The 14,497-nt window shown below is 40.7% G+C and overlaps 1 protein-coding gene across 1 annotated transcript in view; it reads left to right on the top strand.

The window, feature by feature from the left end:
* TP53BP2 (tumor protein p53 binding protein 2) overlaps positions 1-14,497 on the top strand; it is a gene marked incomplete in the record, with an annotated part of 1,836,298 nt that overhangs the window by 73,864 nt on the left and 1,747,937 nt on the right. Inside the window, 1 exon segment of the mRNA XM_044060198.1 lies at positions 5,407-5,554. Coding sequence (XP_043916133.1) covers positions 5,407-5,554 — 148 coding nt within the window.

Below are 14,497 nucleotides of genomic sequence, written 5' to 3'. Positions count from 1 at the left end.
GGAGGAGAAGACTGGTCCCAAATTACTAGAAGACAAACACAGTGACTTCAACCTCAATCTGCCAAGCAAAAATCTCTTGGCAGCCCCCTTAGGAGGAAAATTAGCATTTTTTATAGACAACTGGCGCAGCGTCACAAACGACAAATGGGTCCTAGACATTATCTCACAAGGGTACAGATTCCATTTCCACACCTTGCCAAGGATAAAAGGAATGCCAAACTTGCCACAAAATCAGTGGGCAGAGGCACAAAAACAAATTACAACTCTCATGGACATGAGAGCCATTCAACTGGTACCTACACAGGAACAAGGCCAAGGATTTTACTCTAGGCTCTTTCTAGTCCCTAGAAAGGACAATGCTTGGAGACCCATTCTGGACCTTTCAATTCTAAACACCTTCTTGCAAGTACCCAAATTCAAGATGCTAACACTGCAGCAGCTTCTTCCCATGTTGGGCAAGAAAGCTTGGCTAGTAACGTTGGACCTCAAGGAGGCATACCTGCATGTCCCTATCAGACAAAACTGCAGAGGATACCTCTGTTTCATTACAGGTTCAACCCATTACCAATTCTCTGCACTGCCCTTTGGCTTATCTGCTGCACCCAGGGTCTTCACAAAATGCCTGGCACCAGTAATTGCATACTGCAGACAAAGAGGAATTCAAATATACCCATACCTGGACGACTGCCTCATCGAAGCAGAAAGCAAGGACATTCTCTTACAACATCTGACTTTTGTAAAACACCTAAGTTGCCTAGGGTACACAGTAAATGAAAAGAAATCAAAACTAGTGCCCTCACAAAATATGACATTCATGGGTGCCAGCTTGAATACAATGGCCCAGATGGCTTATCTGACTCCAGACAAGCAACTACAACTAACTCAATGCTTCAAAATAATGGCAACAAAGACCCAACTCACTGCAAGAAAAATTCTGCAGGCCTTGGGCTTCATGGCATCTTGTATACTACTAATACCATTTGCAAAACTGCATATGAGGAAATTACAATGGTACCTGAAAAGCGTATGGACTCAACACAGCCACAGCTTGGAAACAATAATACCTCTCATTCCCTGCCTTCAACAGGAGTTTCTATGGTGGTCACAGGCATGTCACCTCAAGGGTCAGCCTTTCACCTTACCCCCAGCCAGGCAAACTATGACAACAGATGCATCAGACTATGCCTGGGGGGCACACATGGCAGGACGGTGCATTCAAGGCATATGGACTGCAGATCAAAGGAATCTGCACATCAATCAAAAAGAAATGCTAGCTGTACAGAATGCTCTGACAGCCTTCAGGGACCTCTTACATCCAGGACAGCTTATAATAAGGACAGACAACACCACAGTAATGTGGTACATAAACAAACAAGGGGGTACACACTCCTACCTTCTATGCAGGCAAGCAATGACCTTGTGGAACACAGCACTGGCTTACCAAGTTCAATTACAAGCTCAATTCCTGCCGGGAAAAAAGAACACATTGGCAGACGACCGAAGCAGAAACATCATGGATCCCCACGAGTGGAAACTGGATCCACAGGTATTTGCAATAACTCAAAAATGGGGGCGCCCAGACATAGACCTGTTTGCCAACCCCCAAAACCATCAGCTTTCAAAATTTTGCACAAGGACATTCCACCATCAAGCTTGGAAAGTGGATGCACTCTCATTCAGTTGGAAAATGCTGACAGCATATGCCTTTCCTCCATTGCCCCTTCTCACAAAGGTGCTGCTAAAAGTCAGAATGGAGAGACCTCGAATGATACTCATTGCCCCGGACTGGCCACGCCAGCACTGCTACCCACTACTAAGGAACATGGCCCAGGGCCCACCATGGATTCTACCACAAATTCCTCATCTACTTACACAGCAAGGCAGTCAGATTCTACACAGCCAGCTCAAAACCTTAAATTTGGCTGCATGGCACATCACCTAAGCAACCAGCCAACCCCTCTTTCAGAAGCTGTTATGGATGTCATTCTGGAGGCCAGGAGGCCCAGCACCAGGAAAGCCTACTCAGACAAATGGAAAAGATTTTGTGCATGGAACCAAGCTAAAGGCCAAAATACCCTCCAGCCGGACATGCCTCAGATTTTACAATATTTAACTGAGATGTTACACAAAGGACTTTCTTTTTCATCTATTAAAATCCACGCCTCCGCTATTTCAGCTGACTACAACACGGATCCTCCCTTATTTTCACATCCACTTCTAAGGCAGTATCTCAGAGGGGCAAAAAACATTAGGCCTCCCAGGAGAGAGCGCCAACACCAACTTGGGACCTAAATTTTGTTCTGGAAAAACTTACGCTGCCACCTTTTGAGCCAGCTTTCTCAGCTGACTTAAAGTTTATATCATGGAAGACTGTCCTGCTGCTAGCAATTACTTCAGCCAGAAGAGTCTCAGAGCTACAGGCACTCATGGCAGTAGAGGCTTTCCTTATTTTTCATCAAGACAGAGTCTCTCTATGAACTAACCCCTCCTTTTATGCCAAAGGTGGTATCCAGTGTGGCTCTAAATCAAACCATCCACTTGCCCACCTTCTTTCCAAATTCACAGAACAAAGAAAGACTCCTGCATTCCTTGGACATTCACAGGCAACTACCTTACTACTTGGATAAAACTAAGGCTTTCAGAAAATCTGACCAACTTTTTGTATCCTATGCTACAGCATCACAAGGAAAGGCTATCTCAAAACAGACCATTTCCAAATGGATAGGACATTGCATACATGTTTGCTACACCCATCATGGAAAACCAGTTCCTGCTAGCATAAGGCCCCACTCCACCAGGGCAGCAGCTACATTTACAGCCTTCCTCAGGGGGGTGCCAACCAAGGATATTCTGGAAGCTGCAACTTGGAGTTCAGTACGCACCTTCACCAAACACTATCACCTACCACTTTACTCTAAGCCTAGAGCTGGCTTCGCTACTGCAGTTTTGCAGGGCCTTCTAGCCCCCTCTAACCCTGTTTGACTCCACCTCCCATCCTTAGCTTTGAGATTCTACCCAAGTGTGATGACTGCAGCAGGGTAACACGATGAACATAGTACAGTTTTGTACCTACCATAATTGTAGATGTTAGAGTGTATACCCTGCTGCAGTCCAGGTTACCCTCCCTCCATCCCCTCTAACCTAACTAAAACCTTTCCATACCTTAAAATTTGATACAACCTTTGTGGTGTATTTGCTTATTGCTGGAGAGATGTTTTTGTTTGTGCTAAGCTTTTATTATTGGTACTATCTACTGACCATCTTTTGGGGGGGCACCTGACATCTGGGGCAAGAAAAACTGAAGAAAATGGCGTAGGATGCCTCTTATATACCCCTGGCGCACTGATGTCAGGGAAGAAGCGACAGCAACCGACGCCGGACCAAGACTTTGGAATTCAGGCTGACTGCGGGACCGCCTGACGACAGGATAACCCAAGTGTGATGACTGCAGCAGGGTATACACTCTAACATCTACATTTATGGTAGGTACAAAACTGTACTTTATTTCAGAAAGTGAAAGTTCCAGGCTTTTATTCCCCTCACCTAGTCATTCCTGAAAGAGGAGTTTCTTTTGTGAAACAATTTTTCCTTCATGCTTAAAATGACCACAAAAGCTAACTTAAGCCTAACAGCGCATTTACTGCTTAATGGTAACAAAGGACACTATCTGATTCACTGCATGGATTTTCCCATTCAGCTGAGGTATTTTACCGACGGAACTAAACCTCTCAGAAATTAACTGTTCTGTTTCCTTTGACAAATTTTTGAGAGTAAACTGCCTTTCTAATTGCATTGGCCTGTGGTTTTGACAAGAAAGGCAAAATATTTTATAAGCTTCTCTGAAAGCACAGTCTGCTAGAACAGTTTGTACTTCTGTAGCTTTCTTCCATAATACATAGGATCATAGGCGGTTAATAGGCTAATGGCGCTGGGGCCATTACAAGCCTAGCCAAGAGTTTATCCCCCCAAAAAAACCTCAGTCAGCACCTGTCGCCCCTGTCAATGAGGGACAAATGTGGAACCCCTGGTACAAATTTATGGTTTCCCATCCACTCATCACGGTTTCATTTGAAGAGGGTCAGTGAGGAACTCTGTGTGACATGTATGGGAAATCTATTCTAGAGACAGGGCAGCCTCTGGGAGACAAACCTGTCTCTCCAGTAGGTTTTGTTGATGTCACATACTAGATTTAGGCCTATCGAGTGAGTAATGTGCGAGGAGTTAGACTTGTGGATATGAAGCATCTCTAGTAGTGCAGGGTCCGATATTGCCTTATAGGCGAGACACAGATCACCTCTGAGCAATCTGTATGATACAGAGCAGAGTGGCAGTGATTTAAGCCTGTCTGCATATGATGGGTGTTGGGAACCTATAGATTCTCTTTGTAGGGTATTTCTGTGGCCTTTCTAGTTGTTGCAGGTATTTGGAGAGGTACATACCAAACCTGGAATTATACTCCATTATAGGTCTAATAAGGGAGGGGTACAGAGAGGTAATAACCTTCTTTTCTGGATACAATCCCTTTACTTATGAGATGAACCAAGTAAAAGGCTTTTCTGACCACTGCCACCACATGATGGCCGAATGTGAAATTATTGTCAGCCTTAGTACCCAGGTCTCTCACCACAGGTCGTGTGCTTAGGGGGGGTGTCGTTGATGTGGTAAGCAGTAGGGGCAGTGTTTTTGCCGAATGGTAGGATAATACATTTTTTTGCATTTAACTTAAGGCCATGGCTTTGGCATCAGTTATTTATAGCTGTGAGACCCTCTTGCAGTAAGTTAACATCACCTGAGGAGTCAATGACAGTACCCAGTACATGGATTATATTTGTGCTCCTGCTACCTGGCAGTCCCTGAACACTTTGGAAATTATTACAAACTGAATGTGGTCTCTAGGTCAAAGGCATTATTTGTTGCCACCCTAAGCAACAGTATACACCTCTGGGCAGCCACTCAAGAGGATTCATCTGTGGACTCTAGTAGTTTCTGTAACTGGAGGTGTAGTGATACCATATAATAAAATTATGGATGTTCACCATAATGCTACATGTGTGAATAGGTCCCATTGCAAAATGTATTTTGTTCTCCATCTCTGTTTTTCACTTTCATTTCCTTTGCTTAATCAAGAACTGTAGAAGCAGGTAAGACCAGTACATACATTATGGAATAAGGATGGAGGAACAGTCTGTTTGGGAAATTTTTATTTTCCAGTCAGTCCTGTGGTGTATCTTGAGGTATATTGACAGGTTCAGTGTTGGGATGAGCATCCATGACTTCAATTTTATTGACATTTAATTGTGTACTTGTTGTAGGGGAAAATAAAGGCATATAATGTAATCAGATGTTTAGAATATAAGCCTTGCTTTCACAATTTATGGCTTCTGTTCTCTTTTGTTTTATTTCTAGATGTTTCTTACTGTGTACCTCAGTAATAATGAACAGCATTTTACAGAGGTGCCAGTTACTCCAGAAACCACATGTAAAGATGTGGTAGACTTGTGCAAAGAACCTGGAGAAACTGACTGCCATCTGGCTGAAGTATGGAGAGGATCAGGTATGAATGTTACTGATTGTCATCAAAGCAAAAATAATTTGAGATAAATTTGACCTAAGCCAGGTAATTTTAATTGCTTTTTTAACTTTTATTTCATTTTGATTGAAATACTGAAGCAGGCAATAGCGAAGCTTCATGTAATAAAAAAAATATTTTTCCCCAGTTAGATTGTGTAGCCCAAATTTGCCATCCATTGCCAGTGTTTAGCAGTTTTTTTTCCCCCCTTCAAAAATGTAATTTGTGATTACTTAACTGTATCAAAGATTAAAGCACATGCCTGATGTCAAGGTCTCTGCAGTAGCTCATTCTTTGGATTGATTTTTCTGACATGATTCCTTTTGCCAAAATTGCAAAACATTTCTAGTATTATAACTTCTTGGAGTGGTGTGGCTGTCACTTGCAAGCATGCATAAAGTTAAAAAGACAAAATAAAGGTGTTATTTAATAACATTTTAAAGTTTGGGACCTTAAGACCTGAAGATTTGAATAGTGAATATAATTGGAAATGTTATTTATTTTACATTTGGTGACCGGGAAAGTCCGACTGGATGCATGTCCATTTTCAGTGGAGGCCCGAGGAGAAAAGCTTCACAGTTAAATTTTTATGTAATTAATTAATTAATTTAATTAAATCAGTACTGTTTACGTGAACCGTTCTGGTGATTTTTGGGGGGATTGCCATGTGTGTCTCTCCCTGGCTTGTGCCAAGGGACAAGAGGATTATTGTTTAGAACTTGTACTCCTTAAGTTTTTTTTTTTAATTTATTTTTGTTGATTATGGTTTTATACATTATAATTTACCTTGCTAACTTGGAAAGCGTGTCTAGCCTATGCGTTTCACAGTTCTTTTCTGCCACTTGTACAGTCTATCTTTCTAACAAGAGACGTCTTTTTTAAATTATCACTTATGACACAGGCAATCATACATTTATATAAATGAAAACAGACTGTATTGACACAATCCTAGTTGCAAGCATTTTACATCACAAACCATACTGACACAATCCTAGTTGCAAAAATTATGCACCACACTTATAATCTTCCCAGTTATTGTTAGTCAGACATTACATAGCTCATTCAAGTCCTGCCTTCTTTTAAACCTCATCCCTTCCCTGTAGGTATTGTTCCCACATTTCCCATTTTTTCCTATGTAATTTGCTCCTACCTTTTCTCAAGATCCCAATTCCAGTTGTTATATCTTTGTTACTACATTCACTACTGCTAGAGCAGTTGGTTTAGTGTTCGATTCTCAGCTAGAGCGTCTTCTGTGTGGAGACATGCGTGAATGGGCGTACCTTTGTTGAAGGTTGTGTGTCAGGGCTAGCAACTTGGCACGTAAAAAAATCTACTGCCAATCATTAGCGGACCAGAGTTCCCTGTGGCGACCCCTAACCGGGAAAAGCTGAAAGACACAACAACAACAACCTTTATTGAATTATCACTTGTGACATAGGCAAATTTACCTTCATTAGTTGGTTTAGACTTTGATTTCCATTTTCTAGTAGGTGCTTTTTTAGCAGCCACCATAATTAGACTGAGCAAGGCCTTGCTGTTTTAGGCGATTCCAATTCTGTATCATAGCTCAGAAAAATAATTTCTGTAGTTAACACTATTCTGCCCATCCAGTATCTCTGACGGTGTAGTCTGCAGGGAATCTTTAAAGTCTGCTAACCAAGTACACTCCCAGAAAATAAAAGTTCCTAATTGCCTCTTTCTTCCCCATCACATCTCCCAACATTTGCTGTGTACCTGAGGAAAAAATTCTATGGAGTCTACTTGGGGTATAAAAATATCTGTGTAAACATTTCCAAGCGAAAATCCTAAATCTTCTAGATTTTTTCCATATTTGGGAGACATACATAAAAAACTTCTCCAAAGCCAACTTCATGCTACTCAAGTCAGAAGTGACAAATTTCATGACATCCATGTAGACAGGAACTGAAAGTTCAACTGCTGAATCCTACACTAAGGCACCGTACGAGCACATCCACTCATGCATGAATCTTGCCATCCCAAGTAGAACCAAGATGCTCTCATCCAAAAAAAGGAAGCCAATCTGGTGGTCCCCTGTCATAAACAAACTTTACAACAAAAGGAAGAAACTGTTGCAGAAAAGAGGAAAATCCCAGGATGCAAAAACTCCCTTACCAGCCTCGGTAATAACCTGAGATCCCTCATAAAATCCTCCAAAGCTAGTTACGAAAATAAATTTGCCAAAGATTCCAAAGACAGCCACAAGGCATTCTATAACTATGTCAAGAATCTAAATGGCAATGCTCAGGTCTGCTCTGACAATGGCATTAAATATACTGATCCCAAGGATATTGCCAATATCCTGGCAGATCGATTCAGTCCCAACTTCACCCCCTAAATGGCCCATCTCAATATCGGAAGATTGCCAAAGTCTGGTAATAACGGCCACACAGGTAAACGCACTCTCCAAAGCTAAGAATACAGCATCCATGGGACCAGATGACATCACGGGCTGTGTACTACATGAACTACAATATGAACTGGCACCTCACCTAAGTGTCATGCTTAATCATAGCCTCACCTCAGGTTTCATGCCCACTGAGTGGCGCAGAGCTACAGTTATCCCACTCCACAAGGGGGGATCCACCTTGGATCCCGGAAACTACCGTCCCATCAGTCTGACCAGCTTTATCTGCAAGGCCATGGAGCGTATTATCATGGAACTTATAAACAAAGACATTGGCAACCTTCAAACACTGGACCCCACCCAGTTTGGGTTCGTGAAGGGCCGATCTTGTCTCCTGAACCTGATTGACTTCTTTGAATCAGTCTCCAGAGCCATGGACAAGGGTAAGGTGGTCCACACAGCCTATCTAGACCTTGCCAAGACCTTTGACACCATCCCCCACTCTGGAATCATAGATAAATGTACTAAGCTGGGCATTAATCCCTACATCACCCAATGGGTTGCTAACTGGCTTACTGATAGAACCCACACTGTAAAAGTAGCCGACTCCAAATCCAGCTCCAGACAAGTGACAAGTGGAGTAACTCAGGGTTCAGTCCTGGGACCGCTCTTGTTTGGCATCTACTTCTCTGAAGTACAGGCCAACACTAAGGGACTCTGGCTAACAAAGTTCGCAGATGACTGCACACTGGGAGCCTTTATTGAATCCCCAAATGATGTGGATATTGTACAAAAGGGCCTTGCAGAAACAGATGCTTCGTGCCAGAGCCATGGGCTCAAGCTCAATGCTAAGAAATGTACAGTTATCCACTTTGGGAAAAAAACATGTATCCGTGAATTACCATATAGGTGGCAGTACACTAAACACCGAAAGAGTGATAAGAGACTTAGGGACACATGTGGACAGTGGTCTCACCTTCGATAACCACATCGCCACAACAGTCAGGAAATCCTTCTGTGTGGCACACCTCATCACTAAGGGCTTTTCATCCAGAAAAAAGGAGGTCATTGTCCCACTGTACTTATCCCTCATTAGACCCATTATAGAATACAATGCCCCATTTGGTATGTACCTCTCAAGACATCTGCAACAACTGGAAAGGCCACAGAAATACCTCACTAAAAGAATCGCTGGCCTAAAGCAGATGCCCTACGCTGACCGCCTTAAAAAACTCCAGCTGTACTCTGTCGCATATAGTCTACTCGGAGGCGATCTCTGCTTAACATACAAGGCCATGTTAAACCCAGAGCTGTTGGACATGCTACAGTTAAAGAAATCCCAATCCCTCAGAGCCACACGCTCCAGGGATCTAAACCTTGTCATCACAATAAACAAAACATGCTGGAGGGACAGGTTCCTGACCCAGAGACTCCCCAGACTCTGGAATAGATTGCCCATACATGTCAAGCAGAGTGCCTCTTTGTGAACATACACATAGCCCCCCATTGTTTCTTTGTGAATTGCTTATCCAGTCTCTCCTGAATGCTCTCTACCCTCCCCTAATTCTTATAGTAGTTAAACTGCAATATTTTATATGCTGTACTAATTATTCCTTTTTTAATGGCAACTTCTGTTCTAGAATCTGCTAAAAACTATACCAGTGCTGGTCTTTCGTTTAGAACTCCCCCCATTTCTTTCTTTTTGCCTATACTGTCTCCATTTTTGATGGGGAAGGCAGTCTCTGACCTGCAGTCCAAATAAATTCTTGATGTCTTCCCATTCATGTTACCTTTCCCTCTATAGTTATTTGATTCCAATACCTTGGTTCTTTTGCCAGTTTTCATCAATAATTTCCTGGTCCCTCTTGCCTGTTTCCCTAATTGCTGTTATCCCTATTGGCAGATTCTCCTTTCTCCATTCCCATGTTGACTTAATTCTTAGTACTTACTTTCTGGTACTTTATGAATATAATATTCCACATAATTATTGTTTTTCTCCTTAAAGGTCTGCATTCAAAATCCCAGTCTCTCCTTGTTTCTTGAGCTTCCTCCCAGTTTCATCATCATCCCTTTCCACTTTGAATTATAGTTTTCTGCTTGTGCTGTGTATAGAAGCCTTAGCTGTGTTGTTCTAAAGTACCCCTTCAAATCAGGTAATCCCACTCTGCCTTGTTTTATTGGAAGAATCAGCCTATCCCACTTGACCGTTGCTGTCTTCCCCTCCCAGATAAAATCCTTCAATTCTTTATTATTTGCTATCCACAGCTTCTCTGGTCGATAAAAATATTCCTAACCTGTGTATAAGACTAAAGGGACTAAAAACATTTTAACTGCTTGCATCTTGCTGTCCATATAACGGAGCTACCAACTTCTCAGTTTTTGTATTCTCTTTTGTTTAGTCTCTTCCCACATATCCTTAGCTGCCACACCAGAATCCTTTTTAATCTATACTCCTAAATATTTAATTTTAAGTCCCCATAAATATGGATATTGCTGAACCAGTTTGTCTGTGGATACATAATTTACCGCTGTTGCCTTTGTTTTAGCTTCATTAATTTTCATATCCCGAAAAGATATGATATTTCTCAAAATGTTCCATAACAGTGTCCCTTTCTGATTTTGTCAGGTATAAAATAGTATCTGCAAATAGAGCCAGCTTTTCTTGATTACCATACCAATTGTATCCTTGAATTTCTGAGTCCCTTATTTTCTTTGACAGTGGTTCCAAATATAATGGAAGGAAAGAGGATACCCCTGCCTGGTTCCTCTGCTCAAACAGAAGTTGTTAGAGAGGACCCCACCCTCTTTAATTTTCGCCTACGATCCCTCTTACATCCTCCTAATCAGCCATATTATTTTATCAGGGAATGCAAATGCTTCCATTGCCCTGCTCACTCTGTCAAATGCTTTCTCTACATCAAGAACTACCAGCAACAGTGGTACTTTCTTGCATTCTGCTTCCCTCTGGGTCATCATTGTTCTGTTAATGTCAAATGTTTGCCTTCCTTCCACAAAACCACATTGATCCAATTTTGGCATCAAAAAGTCAGGAGACAACCTGTCGGTAAACGTATACTGCTGTACGATACACACAAAGGCAGAAGCAACAAGAAAAATAACAGCAGATATACATAGTATAGCTCCAAACTACATAGATTGTATATCCAAAGATTTTTTAATTATCGGTAAACGCTTTCACCACTGTCTGTGGCTTCATCAGACCATATACATACGTAAATACATATAAAAACCATTTAAAAGCCCTTTATATAACTCATTAACTTCAAATAAGCTCCAAAACCAGTCCGGTTATAGCAACAATGCCCCTAAACTAATCACGTCACTACATTAATGTAATACATTCCTAAGCTTTAAAAACAATCTCGTGTATTACTATACATCAGCCCTTATAAAATAATAAAAATGTAAAACGTGTCCTATATAAATAACATTGTGAATAATCCATATAACATTTAAAATGAACATATTACATTCATCATTTACATGCAATGTGCTTTGTATCATCACCAACATTCACACGCTACTCAAATAGGGTCTGTTCCATTGACATTTTCTGTATCCATTTCATAACTTTTTAAAAACTTTTACAAATTTTAATAAACTTTTACTACAATATTGTTAATTAATCCTTTATATATAGCAAAAACGTTCATTAGCTAGGATCATAATCAAGGTTATACTCAATGTAAACTTAATACCTTTCTGGCTAGATTGCATATCCCTTCTAGACATGGCTCATCTGTTCCCCATAGTCTATCCACAGCATAGATGATAAGGTATAAGTATATTTTGTTTCCTTAACGTTCTGCCCATATCCCTCTATTTTTATTTTTGTTCTTGCTTCTACAAAAATACTTCGCCTCCTTCTTCTGCTCAAACTCAGAAGCTTTGTTATATTTGGCGTATACTGCCAAGACCACTTTTACACTTGTGCCTACTTTTCTTTTTAGAAATTCTTCTACGTCAGTTAACAATGCCAATGCGCATGCTCAAAGGCATCATTGCACCAAGCATATACTGCAGGGCTTATTTTCAAAAACCCCTTGTTGGTCCACAGGCTACATGCCTACTAAATACATAGTACATCAAATGGGAATGACAGCTATCTGCCTTCGTCACTATACCCCTATTCAGGATAACATACAAACACCTTGGTTCTGCATAAAAGTTCCATGTATTCATACACCATACATTCTTCAGAATTATCAGCATGATAGCCCTTTCCAAACATTCTATAAGAAGTCCCAGGGGAATATAGATCTATAGATCCTATATAAATATAAGCAAAAAATTTATAATGTAATATAACATATACCAAAATCATGACTCAGGGATGTTCATCCGGATATTAATATAGAGGAAATTCTAAAAAGTCTTTATATATGAAATGATAGTCGAAGACTTTTGTCTACATCCTATCCTGATAGATTACAGACTAGGTGGAATGAAGATGACACAAACTTCTTATGCTAGTGCATAGTAATATGATAACATGTTAACATTACTTGTATGCAGGCTGTGCCGTACAGTTATATTAACAATCTGTAGATGAAAAACCAGCTGCGGATGCTATAGCAGTATGTAGATTTTAAACAGTCATATGGTTCATACAGCATGCCCTATCAGAAAATGTCTAACACAAACATCCTATATTGTTATTATATAATACCCTATATACCAGTGTTATTTATAAATGATGTTAAATAATTACATACATAACACTCTGCAGATAAAGAGCTACTCTTACGGTAATATTATAAGTACTAGTCAATCATATATACACTGCGTCACATTTTGTGTATATAAAGTACATGCCACTCTACAGCTCCTTATAGATATAAATTTCATAATGGAATTAAATAAAACCTATGATCCAATCCCACTTTTCTAAAGATTTATACGTTTTTTAACTAGAGAGATCGTCCTTTTTTATATATGTATACATGTTTTTATATACAACAAAATGGATGACCAGACTACTTCCTGGGTATTCCACGTGCTTCCAAAGCACTTTTAATGGACACTTTGCCATTTTGTCCTATTTCCTTATCTGCTCTGAGTTTTAATATCTATCTCAATTCACTCTTTTCTGTTAGAGTCCTCACATTACCCATCCTTTGTCCAACTATAACTTCCTCTAATGCTGTAAACTTAGTCATGATATTTTTCACTATTCTCTCTAGATTTAGGGAAGGCATTAATGGAGTCCCTGTTCCTTATACTGTTGATATGCTCTTTTTTTATATATGTTCTCTAAATGTCCTATTAGTCTTACCTACATGCAGGAACTGGCTTCTGAGGGTGTATTCAGGTCTTCCAATTTTCATATTAAACCGACTACTTCATTTCAAACCAAAAATACCGAATTTCTCAGGCCCAGAGTTTGCACTACGCCTAGGAAACAGGCGACCAAAGTGCATTTTCAGGCCCATGTGCCTCCGAAACAAATGCTTAGAATGGCTGAAGATCTTATTACTTTAATTAGGGGAAGCTAGCCTTCCCCCTCAAAAAGACCAAGAACTGATTTTCCTTCTGATTCTTCAGAGTTTGTTGACGCTGATCCTTCTGATTACCAGGACATACCCTAATCTACCTATGAGGATACTGACACATTCCCTCTGCTTCCCCACCAGAATATTTTCCCTTTGGTGAAATCCTGCATATCCGTAGAGAGCATTTCCACTGGAAGTGTCAGGACTACCCACAGTCCCAAAAGGGAATCGGGGAATTTTTAAACTTTCCTCAGCACAGGCCTCTAGCCATCCCTCCTGTTCTGGAAATTGTAGATGATGTCTTCTTGGAATCCAGCCTTACCCCTGATACTTTGCCTCCAGCTTCCAGGAAACCTGACTGGTACTACAGAGTACCTGACTCCCACAAATTCCTCTTTAAGAATCCTACTGTGGATCCAGAGACCATTTCCCAGGGACCTAAAGGCATTCAGGTTACAACAACCAAAAACCCTACCCCTTCAAACAGGGACTCTAGAGCTTTAGACAGATGGGGTAAGAAGGTATACACTTCTGCTACTCTTGCCATCAGGGCTTTACGTTGACAATTTCATATGTTAATGCATCAGCAACATATTATGAAGCTAATTAAACAGAAAATGATGATGATTCTTGATTGTGCAGAACATAAAGATTTACAAGAGTTAATGTATTCTGCTAACCAAGTTGGACAACATACTTTGCAATGTGGTTTTGATGCCTTAGAAGCATCTTGCAGGGCTGCTGTCACTGGGTCTGTTCTTAGAAGGCATGCTTGGCTTAAGGAACAAATTCTGCCAGACCATGTCAAAGCAAAATTACTAGATGCACCATTAAATCAAGAACGGCTGTTTGGCAGTAAAGCAGAAGAGGTCCTCAAAAAGATGGAGGAAAAAGCCAAATCTATGCAAACTGTTAAAGATTTCCTACAGGTACAACCAGCTAGATTCAATATGCATTGGCCTTCTAAAAACTGGTCCTTTCCAGTCCTTCTCGGACCAAACCCAGGGGCAGCAGACCACCAAGATTACAGTCTCAGGGTATGCACAGATC

This window comes from Protopterus annectens, chromosome 1.part2, assembly GCF_019279795.1.
Source record: "Protopterus annectens isolate FY-2018-M chromosome 1.part2, PAN1.0, whole genome shotgun sequence".
Lineage (NCBI taxonomy): Eukaryota > Metazoa > Chordata > Ceratodontiformes > Protopteridae > Protopterus > Protopterus annectens.
Note: the sequence above shows the minus strand (reverse complement) of the source record. Positions and strands in the feature narration are given on the sequence as shown.